General features: G+C 42.2%; 1 protein-coding gene across 1 annotated transcript; it reads right to left on the bottom strand.

The window, feature by feature from the left end:
* Positions 1 to 4,788: 4,788 nt before the first annotated feature.
* LOC138902568 (uncharacterized) lies at positions 4,789 to 9,672 on the bottom strand. Its single transcript, XM_070190451.1, has 3 exons — positions 9,229 to 9,672; positions 5,262 to 5,508; positions 4,789 to 4,997 (listed from the first exon to the last, which is right to left on the bottom strand). The coding sequence occupies exons 1-3, from the start codon at positions 9,670 to 9,672 to the stop codon at positions 4,789 to 4,791; spliced, it is 900 nt and encodes a 299-aa protein (XP_070046552.1).
* Between the last annotated feature and the right edge of the window lie 3,228 nt (positions 9,673 to 12,900).

Below are 12,900 nucleotides of genomic sequence, written 5' to 3'. Positions count from 1 at the left end.
TTCAAGGTCCTTTTATGGAGGATTCCATCATCCCACAACCCAATCTTTACCATTTTTAGCTCAATAATCTTCCTACACCCTTTGATAACACATGCATGTAGAATAAACAACTCTCATACCCAAATATTATCTTGCTTATTACCCATTTCTAGACAAAATTTGAAATTGAGGGTTAGGGTGTAGAATCTTACCTCTGGGATGAAGACCTAGTGAGTTTCCCTTCTTAATCATTCAAAATTTGAGAAAGAATTGAAGAACAATTATTAAGGAACACCTTCTCACTCTAGGGCACTCTCTCTCACTCTAAAATGTCAGATTGTAGCTCAAAAATGGCCCAAAGTGTGTATTTAACGAAGTAGGTCCGGGTTTTAAAAATCCAAAAATGGAGCTTCGGAACAAGGTCTACGATCGCATAATCGATATGCGGACCGCATATCGGTCGCATAATTGGAGTCCAAAACCAGTAAAAATCTATCTGTGTCTGGGGTCACTATGCGACCCGCAGACCTGTTCTGTGGTCGCATAATGAATCGCAGAACAGTTTTGCTGTTGTATAGTCGACCGCAGAATGGCATCCAAAATTTCCCCTCTCTTTCCTAATTCTACGGCCATTATGCGGTCCGCAGAGTGATTCTGCGATCGCATAATGGACCGCAAAAATGCATTTTCTTTGCAAACCTTTTACGGGGCCTTACATTCTCCCCCACTTAGGATCATTCGTCCTTGAATGAGGGTCAAAATAGCATCTTATGCAACTTAGTTTTAATACCACATACCAGCAACCCCAAATTTGACTAACTCCTTAAATTTTCAAAAAATTTGTCAGAGTTTCCCTTGTAACTAGGCCTATCCACCTCTCAGAGAGCTCCAGAAACACATCCTTAAAACATATACATAATCCAACAACGTAACATAACACAAAACAAAACCAACTGTGTCCTCACAAGCAATTATATTACCAGAGTGGAACACCCTTAACATCAAATGTACAAATCATACATAATTCATAGAAAGTATCTCTTAGCATTTTCATAAGGCACAACTAATAAATACATGGTTATTCAAACAAATAAGGATACTTTTGGTCATTTCTTCCTCGGCCTCCCAAGTAGCCTCTTCAACATGTTGGTTTCTCCATAGCACTTTCACGGATGCAATTTCTTTGTTTCTCAACTTTCGGACTTGCCGATCAATAATAGAAATTGGAATCTCTTCGTAAGTCGATTTCTCATTTACCTCAATAGTCTCAACCGGAACAATGAGTGTCAGTTATCCAACTACTTTCTTCAATATAGACACATGAAATACCGTGTGTACTAATGACATCTTAGGTGGTAGCTCAAGCTTGTACACCACCTCACCGATCCTCTGAATTATTTTGTACGGTCTGACATACCTCGAACTCATTTTCCCTTTCTTACCAAATTGCATTACACCCTTCATGGGGAAAACTTTCAAGAATACCCAATCATCTTCTTTGAACTTCAAATCCCTACGACGAACACCCGAATAGGATTTCTGACGACTCTGAGCAGTCTTCAACCTCTCCTTAATGATTTTAACTTTTTCTATAGACTGATGCACCAGGTGTGGCCCTATCAGCTCTGCTTCCCATATTTCAAAACACCCAATGGGAGATCTACATCTCCTACCATATAAAGCCTCAAACGGTACCATCTAAATGCTAGCATGATAGCTATTGTTGTATGCAAATTATATGAGTGGTAAATGATCATCGCAGCTACCTTTAAAGTCTAGAGCACAAGCGCGCAACATATTCTCAAGCGTCTGAATAGTCCGCTCTGCCTGCCCGTTAGTCTGCGGGTGAAAGGCTGTACTAAGATTCACCTGAGTGCCCAAGCCTTGCTGAAATTTCTTCCAAAAATTAGCAGTGAATTGTGCTCCCCGATCAGAAATGATGGAAACTGGGGTGCCATGCAACCTGACTATTTCTATGATATACAACTAAGCATACTGTTCCGCTGTGTCGGTAGACTTAACCGGCAAAACGTGTGCTAATTTTGTGAGTTGGTCCAAAATCACCCAAATTGAGTCAAACTTGCGCGGAGTGCGCGGTAATCCTACAACAAAGTCCATATTAATCATTTCCCACTTCCATATTGGAATTTCTATGTTCTGTGCCAACCCACCGGGCCGTTGGTGTTCGACCTTCACTTGCTGACAATTTGTACACTTCGCCACAAATTCCGCTACATTCCTCTTCATATCATTCCACCAATAGACTTCCTTAAGATCATGATACATTTTTGTAGAACCTGGTTGCACGGAATACCTAGAAGTGTGAGCTTCAGTCATAATTCTTTCACAGAGACTATCCACGTTTGGAACACATAGTCACCCTTGGTACCTTAGTGTACCATCATCCATGCCAAGAGAAAAGGCCATGGTCTTATGTTTATGAATCCCCTCTTTCAATTGCACCAATAATGGATCGTGTATTGCTTCTCTTTGACTTCTACAACAAGCAATGATTCAGCTTTATTTTGCACAATTACCCCTCCTTCACTAGAGTCCTCAGGACGAACTCCCAAACTAGCCAATCGGTGAACTTCTTTGGCCAATGGCCTTTGATATGCCTCCAAGTGAGCAAAACTACCCATAGATTTCCAGCTAAGAGCATCTGCCACAACATTGGCCTTCCCCGGATGATATAGAATATCAATGTCATTGTCCTTGAGTAACTCAAGCCATCTTCTCTGCCTCATATTCAATTCCTTTTGCTTGAAAATATATTGAAGGCTCTTATGGTCCGTGAATATATCCACATGGACCCCATATAAATAATGACACCAAATTTTCAATGCAAATACCACTGCCGCATGTTCTAAATCATGTGTTGGATAGTTCTTTTCATGATTCTTGAGTTGCCTAGAAGCATAAGCTATAACCTTTTCATGTTGCATTAATATACATCCATGCCTAATTCTTGAAACATCACAATATGCCACAAATCCATCTATACCCTCTGGTAGAGTCAATACCGGTGCCGCAGTCAATCTTGCCTTCAACTCCTGAAAACTCTTTTCACAAACATCTGACCATTGGGACTTAATTGCCTTCTGCGTTAATTTAGTCAATGGAGAGGCAAGAGTAGAAAACCCCTCCATAAACTTTATGTAATATCCAGCTAAGCCTAAGAAATTGCGAATCTCTGTTGGAGTTGTAAGCCTCGGCCAATTCTTCACAGCTGAACTTTCTGAGGATCAATCTTAATTCCATCACTAGAGACTACATTACCCAAGAATATGACTGCTTCAAGTCAAAATTCACACTTTGAAAACTTTGCATATAACTAATGCTGATGTAGGTTTTGCAGAACTACCCTGAGATGATCGGCATGGTCTTCAAGTCAAGTAATGTCTTAAAAACTCGATTCATAAGATCCATGGAGGCTGCTGGTACATTTGTTAGCCCAAAAGACATCACTAGAAACACAAATTCCCCTTCCGGGTTCTAAAAGCTATTTTCGGAATATCCCGCTCCCTGATCTTTAATTGGTGATACCCGGATCTTAAATCAATCTTGGAGAAGTACCTGGCACCTTGAAATTGATCAAACAAGTCATATATCCTTGGAAGTGGGTACTTATTCTTGATTGTGACCTTATTAAGCTGCCGAGAGTCAATACACATTCTCAGTGACCCATCTTTTTTTCTTACAAAAAGGACCGGTGCGCCCCAAGGCGGCACACTTGGCTGGATAAAACACTTTTCTAACAAATCTCTCAATTGTTCCTTTAGCTCCTTCAATTTTGCCGGTGCTATTCTGTAGTGGAATAGATATAGGATGTGTGTCTGGCCTCACATCAATCCCAAAATCAATCTCTCTATCTAGTGGGATCCCAGGGAGTTCATCCGGAAAGACTCCCGGAAATTCATTCACAACAGGCACGGACTCAAGTGTAGGTGCCTCGGCATCAGTGTCCGTAACCCGGACCAAATGGTAAATACATCCCTTGTTGATCATCTTTGTGGCCTTAAGGTAGGAAATAAACCTACCGTTCAGAACTACTTCATTACCCTTCCACTCAATGACTGGTCCATTTGGAAATTCGAACCTAACAGTCCTGGTTCGGCAATCAAGCTTGGAAAAATGAGAATAAAGCCAATCCATCCCCATTATCACATCAAAATCGACCATTCTCAATTCAATAAGATCGTCCACGGTGCCCTGACTATGCAACATGACAACACAATCCCTATAGACCCGCGCGGTCAAAATAGACTCACCAACCGGAGTAGATACAGAGAACGGCTCATGAAGCTGTTCCGGTTCTAGCCCAAATTCCATAGCAACATAAGGAGTGACATATGACAATGTAGAACCTGGATCAATAAGATCATACACATCATGAGATTGGACAGTCAATATACCCGTGGCAACATTTGGAGAAGCCTCTGAATTCTAGAGACCCCTCATAGCATAGAAACGGCTGGATCCTCCCGAACTCTATGCTCCACCCCTAGCTGCACCACGCCCTATGGGTGTTGGAGTGCCTTGAGCTGGAGGAGGTGTTGCGGATGTAGTAGTTGCAGAACTGGCTGGATGTGCTATGCCCCTACCCGCACCCTGACGGGACGAACGGCAATCCCTCTTAATGTGACCCCTCAATCCGCATCCGTAACATATGGGTATGTCCATGTAGCATATTCCTAGGGGCATATTTCCACTCCTAGGACATGGGGGCCTCCTCTGCTGCTGGAATTTACCACCCGGACGACCCTACTGATAGGAGCCCATGTTGCCCTGACTGGGCCTAAAATGGCTCTATTGCTGCTGCTGACTGGGCCCTGATAGCATTGCACTATCTGAAGATCGAGAAAAGGATTGGGATGGTCCTGACAACCCTCCCCTGAATGTTGACTTGCCACCACCAAAAGAACCACCAAAGTTGCCCGCAGACCGGGCCTTATTACTACCATCTCGCTCAATTCTGTTCCTCAATCTGTGGGTCTCCGTGTCTTGAGCGAATGCCACTATATTTCCATAGTTCATATCAGAATTCAAGGCTGCTGTAGCGGCCTCATTAATTACCAAAGGACTAAGGCCCTGTACAAATCGGCGCACTATAGCCTCCATAGTGGGCAGCATTTAAATAACATACTTAGACAGGTACACGAATCTCATATGGTAATCCCACACACTCAGGCTACCTTGCCTCAAGTTCTCAAACTCAGCATCACGGGCTGCCTTAGTCTCGGCAGGCAAGAAATGATCAATGAAGGCATCGACAAACTCACCCCACCTCGCCGGAGGGCTCCCTTCTTCACGGGACTCCTTCCATAGTTCAAACCAAGAATATGCAACCTCTTTCAAGCGGTAGGAGGCCAATTCTACTGCCTCCGTTTCAGTAGCACGCATAACTCTGAGAGTCCTGTGCATCTCATCAATGAAGTCCTGTGAATCCTCTTCTGGGTTAGTACCCGTGAACATTGGAGGATCGAACTGGAGAAACCTGTTTACCCTGGAACTAGTAGAATCCCCTGGCTGACTGGAAGAAGTGGGTGCAACATTTGATCTCTGGGCCTGGGATGCCACTATCTGAGCCAACATCTATATGGCTCCCCTAATATCAATATAAGAAACACCAGAATCAGAAGCTGGAACTGGAGGTGGCACTGGTATATCAGTTGGGGACCGTTGTACCCTCAGTAGGTGTAGGGACAGGTGCGGTCTGATCAGTTGTAGTAGAGTCAGGCACTGTAGTAACTGGAGGAATATTCTCACTCCTCGGGTGCTCACCCGCATAATCAATTATAGGGTCAACTGTCACTCCTGGGGTGACATTGGCTCTTTGGCCAGTTCTTGCCTTCTTCTTAGGTGCCATGTACTAAAAGTTAAAGTAAAGCACGAGTTAAAGGAGGAGCAATCTTACCATCAGCTTTATCGCACGATCAAGAACATGAAAGAAGGGTATTATTCCTAAATGCCCATGTAGCATCCAAATTATAGATGTGGTTGACAACATATCAATAATAAGGACTCTACTAGACACGGCTCCGAGACATCCTAGGACACTTTAAAACCTTAGGCTCTGATACCAAGTTTGTCATGCCCGTCACTCGGGGAGCGCGAACGGTGCTCAACTGAGTGAACCTGGACGAGCAAGCCTATTAAATTTCCTTCTACCCAAACTCATCCATGAATAAAGAGGAAATTCACTCCATTAGTCAAATAATGAAAATATTTTATTAACAACTCCCATTTCATTCCATTAGCAACTTCATTCATAATTTCAAAAGTATTACAAGTTTATAGATATAATGAAAAATATGTTTGCCAAATAGCAACATTTCTAGTTCAAATCCCAACATCATACACCACCCACAACCTGTCTACGGGGCCTCTTAATATGATAGAAGAATAGTATGGAAGTGCCGGCAATAAGGCCCCGGCTATACCTCAAGACACAAAGTGTAACATCAATTGACATCGGGCCCGGAATAGAGTAGGGCTCACCAAAACCTGCTTAATAGGGAGTAACTGCTAACGTGGACCAAAGCTACACCGCTGATGAATCACCTGTATCCATTAAAGATGCAGCGCCCCCGGCAAAAGGGATGTTAGTACACATGGAATAGAAATAGTATGTAAAGCTAACTGTCCTCTTTTAAAATAGAATACCAATGTAAGAAAGGAAAATCTATAGAAACAACAAGTCACAATCAATGATATTCAAATGCCAAGTTAAAACATAATAATTTCCAAAATATGAAGATAACACAGTGAAGTGATAATCAAATTATTATGATAATATTATTTTTGGCTGGGAGATCTTTAGCACCGATATACCACTGTTCACAATATCACCGTTCACAATACCAATATTCACAATACCAATACCACCGTACTTTTAGCACGGAGTCCGATCTCGTCCCGATCGGCTAGGCTATCTCATTAGAGACATCAACCACAATCACTCGCAATACCAATACCACCGTACTTTTAGCACGAAGTCCGATCATGACCCGATCGGCTAGGCTGTCTTATTCGAGACATCAACCCTTTTATAGCAATCAATCTTATCCCAATTAAGAGGAATAATTTTATCACATCAATCTCATCCCAAATAAGGGGAATAATTCACAAAAATAACATAGGTGCAAATGTATTTACCTCATCATCTTTTACATTGTATAAATCTCCACTAGTATTTTCAACCAATAACAACCACAATAATTCCTTGGCTCTTTTGGCCATTCACAAGATTCTTTATTCAAGGCACGATGGCCATATTTGATATTCCACACTTTCATCTCTTCCTTCTCATATATCATCATCATAAATATCAACATATATATAATATTCTGGAAATCACAACTTTAAGATCATTAGAAATGAACAATTTAAGCACAATAGATTTGTTTATGAGAAATGGAGTAAAATAATTGGCAATTGATGCGTAAGTTAAAATAATAAACTAATAACACACAACTTATTCTTGACATATTGTTTTCCAAAAGGGCAATACACAATTTCCACTCACGGATATGTAAGAACGCAAAACACATTGAAAATACTCACTAATCATAACGTCTGTTAAAACAGCCACATATAGGCATGACTTGAGTTTATAAGCTTTTAGGAAATTCTATTTTCGAAGTCAATTCAGAATAGTTGAATCAAGGCTCATTTCTTAACCTTTCTCACATCATTTCATTTCATTGGCACCATTGGCCACAAGTATAACTTTCACTTTTTCACATTGGCCACACTTTATATCCCAATTCACTTATTTCACTTTCAACCATCTTTATAGGTTATCAACACTAAGACATTTCCAATCAAGACTTTAGGTACACATATGAGAAATTAAGAGTCTTAAGCATATTGAGTTTTCTCACACAATTTGGAATCATAACCTTAATTTGAAACAAAACTCAAAGACATAGCATTTAAATACACATATCATTCTTGAACACATTCCCAAAGGATAACATAATGTATTAGGGACATTCGGAACACGTTTTGAATACTTAATTCTAGACACTTTGCTTATTCGGGACAATCAAATTCATTGGGAACAACTCGGAACATAGAATAAGGAACTTGAGACAACCACACTTGAAACTTATAAAACATCATGGAATTCAATTCTAAGAGAGTAGTTTAGCCAACATACCTCAATCGATCTTCCTTAAACTCTAAAATGTTCCGAAATTCTTAGCAACTTTAATCTGTTACAGAAATATAACAAATTGAACCAAAATTAGGAAGATGCTCATGGTTCAACTCGTTTGAGCATTTTATCAAATACTAGGTGTGCATTAAGGTTTCAGGGTCCTTTTATGGAGGATTCCATCATCCCACAACCCAATCTTTATCATTTTTAGCTCAACAATTTTCCTATACCCTTTGATAACACATGCATGTAGAATAAACCACTCTCATGCCCAAATATTATCTTGCTAATTACCCATTTCTAGACAAAATTCGAAATTGAGGGTTAGGGTGTAGAATCTTACCTCTAGGATGAAGACCTAGTGAGTTTCCCTTCTTAATCTTCCAAAATTTGAGCAAGAATTGAAGAACAATTATTGAGGAACACCTTCTCACTCTAGGGCACTCTCTCTCACTCTAAAATGTCAGATATTAGCTCAAAAATGGCCCAAAGCGTGTATTTAACGAAGTAGGGTCGGGTTTTAAAAACCCAAAAATGGAGCTCTGAAACAAGGTCTGCAATCGCATAATCGATACGCAGACAGCATATCGGTCGTATAATTAGTGTCCAAAACCAGCAAAAATCTGTCTGTGTCTGCGGTAACTATGCAACCTGCAGACCTGTTCTGCGATCGCATAATGAACTGTAGAATAGTTCTATGATCGCATAGTCGACCGCAAAATGGCATCCAAAATTGCCCCTCTACTGCCTCACTCTGCGGACCGCATAATGGACCGCAAAAATGCATTTCGCTACCAAAATATTTTCTTTACTTTCCAGTGCATTGTTCAACCCAAAAGGTCTGAGCCGCGGCGAGCTTAATTTCTACAATCCTCAAACACGTAAGCCTACTCCGACACCATGAAATATTTTTTTTCCTTTGCAAAACTTTTATTCGGCCTTACATTATTCGTGGATGAGTTTGGGTAGAAAGAAATCTAATAGGGTTGCTCGGCCGGGTTCACTCGGTTGAGCACCGGTAGCACTCTCCGAGTTTGGGGCATGACATATCTGCTCCACATATCTTTCTCGGTCTCCCAAGTCACCTCCTCAACTGGTTGAGCCATCCATTGGACCTTTACTACTGAAATCTCCTTAGACCTCAACTTGTGGACCTGGCTGTCAACAATAGCAATTGACTCCTCCTCATAACCCAAGCTCTCATCTAGCTGAACTATGTTGTAATCTAACACATGGGACCTGTCGGCATGGTACCTACGGAGCATAGACACGTGGAAAACTGGATGAACTCCCGATAGACTGGTAGGCAAAGCAAGCCTATATGCAACCTCTCCAACTCTCTCTAACACGTCGAATGGACCAATGAACCTCAGATTCAGTTTGCCCCTATTTCTGAACCCTATTATACCCTTCATCGGTGAGACTTTCAAGAGAACCTTCTTGCCCACCATAAATGATAAATCATGCGCTTTCTGATCCGCATAACACTTCTGTTTAGACTGAGCTGTGCGAAGTAGCTCCTGAATCATTTTTACCTTATCCAAGTCATCGTTCACCAAATCAGTACCATATAACCTAGCCTCGCCAGGCTCAAACAAACCGATGGGGGAACGACATCATTGGCCATACAAGTCCTCAAATAGAGTCATCTCGATGTTGGACTATAACTGTTGTTATAAGCAAACTAGGCCAATGGTAAGAATCTATCCCACTGCCTCTTGTAGTCAATCACACATGCTTTGAGCATATCCTCCAGAATCTGGACTGTCCGCTCTGACTTCCCATCGGTCTGTGGATGAAAGGCCGTGCTCAAATCTACCCGGGTACCGAACTCACTCTGTACAGCTCTCTAGAAGTGTGATGTGAACTAAGTGTCTATCTGAAATGATGAAAATAGGCATGCCATGCAACTGGACGATCTCCTAAATATAAATCTAGGGCAACCTCTCTGGAGTGTATGTAGTCATCACCAGAATAAAGTGTGCAGTCATGGTCACTCTGTCAACAATGACCCAAACAACATCAAATTTCCTCAACGTCCGTGGCAACCCAACTATGAAATCCATAGTGATGCGCTCCCATTTCCACTCTGGTATAACTATCTGGTGAAGTAGGCTACTTGGCCTCTAGTTCTCATATTTTCATCTCACCACAAACTCGACTATGTCCTTCTTCATCTGCCGCGACCAGTAATGCTACCTCAGGTCACGATACATCTTTGGGCACCTAGATGAATAGAATAATGAGAATTATGTGCCTCCTCTAGGATCATCTCCCTCAAGCCATTAGCATTAGGAACACATAAGCGACCTTGGAGCCACAAAACACCATAATCCCCGATAGTAACCTCCTTGGCATCACCCTGTAGCACCATCTCTTTAAGAACCAACAAGTGCGGATCATCGTACTGACAAACCTTGATCTGCTCGAATAAAGAAGACTTAGCTACAACATATGAAAGAACTCGAGTAGGCTCTGAAATATCCATCCTCACAAGTCGGTTAGCTAAGGACTAAATGTCAAAAGCCAATGGCCTCTCCCTTGCTGAATGAATGCGAAACTACCCATACTCTCAAACTTTTTACTCAAGGCATACGCAACCACATTCGCGTTGCCCGTATGATAGAGGATGGTAATATCATAATCCTTCAGTAACTCAATCCACATGCTCTACCTCAGATTAAGATCCCTCTGCTTATATAAATTCTACAAACTGCGGTGATCGGAGTAGCCTCGCACGACACTCTGTAAAGATAATGCCTTCAAGCCTTGAGAGCATGAACTATCACAGCTAACTCCAAATCATGCACAAAGTAATTCTTCTTGTGGGGCTTCAACTTGAGTGAAGCATATGCAGTAACTGGCCCTCCTACATCAATACACAACCCAAACCAACACGCGAAGCATCGCAATACACAATATACATCCCTGAACTAGAGGGTACAACCAACACTAGTGTTGTAGTCAATGCGGTCTTGAGCTTTTGAAAGCTCCCCTCACAATCATCGGACCATCTGAACTGAGCACCTTTCTGAGTCAATCTAGTCAAAGGAGATACAATATATGAGAAACCCTCCACGAATCGATGATAATAGCCCGTTAGCCCCAATACTGTGGTGGGACAAAGCCAACTTTGAACTACCTCGACCTTCCTGGGATCCACATTAATACCCTATCCTGGTACAATATGCCCCAAAAATGCCACAAAATCTAACTAGAACACGCACATGGAGAACTTAGCATATATCTTTTGATCCCGCAAGGTCTGAAGCACTATCCTCAAATCCTGCTCGTGCTCCTCCATACTACGTGAGTAGATCAATATGTCATCAATGAATACATTGATAAATGAGTTAAGATATGGCCCGAACACCAAATTCATCAAATCTATAAATGCCATTGGGTCGTTAATCAAGCCGAAGGACATCACTAGAAACTCATAGCACCCATATCTAGTCCGGAAAGCCATCTTCGAAATATCTAAAGCATGAATCATTAGCTCATGATACCCAGATCTCAAGTTGATCTTCGAGAACACTCTAGCACCTTGTAACTGATCAAACAAATCGCCAACGCACGACAACGAGTACTTATTCTTGATAGAGACTTTGTTCAGCTGGCGGTAATCAATGCACACTCGCATACTCCTATCCTTTTTCTTCACAAATAATATCGATGCACCCCAAGGCGACATGCTTGGCCTTATGAACCCCTTCTTGAGCAACTCCTGAAATTGCTCCTTCAACTGTCTCAACTCTGCTTGAGCCATAAGATAAGGCGAGATAGAGATAGGCTGGGTGCCTGGTGCTAAATTAATGCGGAAATCGATATCATAATTCGGTGGCATGCCTGGTAAATTAGAAGGAGAACTCCCGCACCATGGGCACTGAATCGATCATGGGAGTCTCTACAACAGTATACCAAACATAAGTCAAATAGGCCAAACAACCCTTCTCGACCATATATAGAGCCTTCAAGAAAGAGATAACCCGACTAGATGTACTGATAGATGAGCCTCTCCACTCCAATCTAGGCAACTCTGGCATCGCCAAGGTAACAGTCTTGGCATGGCAATCAAGAACGGCATAGTACGGAGACAACTAGTACATGCCCAAGATGACCTCAAAGTCAGTCATATCAAGCAACAGAAGATCCGCTATGGTCTCATAACCACAGAAAGCCACTACACAGGACCGGTAAACCCGATCCACAACAACAGAATCACCCACTGGCATGGACACATATACAAGAACTTACCCAAGGAATCACGAGATACATTTAGATAAGGAGAACATAGAGAAGATACATATGAATAAGTAGACCCTAGATCGAATAGTACCGAAGGATCCCTACTCCAGACAGAAATAATACATGCGATCACGGCGTCTGAGGCTACTGCATTTGGTCTGGCTAGGAAGGCATAAAATCTAGCCGGAGCACTACCTAGCTGGCCTCTACCCACCTGCCCTCTGCCTCTAGCCGGCCGAACAGGTGGTGCGGCAGCTGGTGTAATAATTATGGGCTGATGGCCTTGCTGTACTGCCTTGCCCCAAAGCCTGGGGCAATACCTCCTTATATGACTGAGCTCCCCTCACTCGTAGCACCCTCTCGGTGCGGAAGATTGCTGACCCTGGGTCTGACGTCAGTGACCTCAATACCCACTAGAGGAACCCTGAATAGCCGATGGATGGTAGGTGCTCTCTGGAATGTCGCTGAAGTAAGGCCGTATTGGAGTACCCCGAGCAGGCGATGGTGCT

The sequence above is a fragment of the Nicotiana tomentosiformis genome, chromosome 12 (assembly GCF_000390325.3).
Source record: "Nicotiana tomentosiformis chromosome 12, ASM39032v3, whole genome shotgun sequence".
NCBI classification, from domain to species: domain Eukaryota; kingdom Viridiplantae; phylum Streptophyta; class Magnoliopsida; order Solanales; family Solanaceae; genus Nicotiana; species Nicotiana tomentosiformis.
Note: the sequence above shows the minus strand (reverse complement) of the source record. Positions and strands in the feature narration are given on the sequence as shown.

Excerpts from the sequence above, each read along its gene's own strand:
- LOC138902568 (XM_070190451.1), bottom strand. The coding sequence starts at position 9,672 with ATGATTCAGGAGCTACTTCGCACAGCTCAGTCTAAACAGAAGTGTTAT. Across the intron at positions 5,509-9,228 it reads TGGCTCAACCAGTTGAGGAG|CCAGGGGATTCTACTAGTTC; the intron begins GTGACTTGGGAG and ends TCTTCCAGTCAG. Across the intron at positions 4,998-5,261 it reads GAGCCCTCCGGCGAGGTGGG|TGGCATTCGCTCAAGACACG; the intron begins GTGAGTTTGTCG and ends ATGGAAATATAG.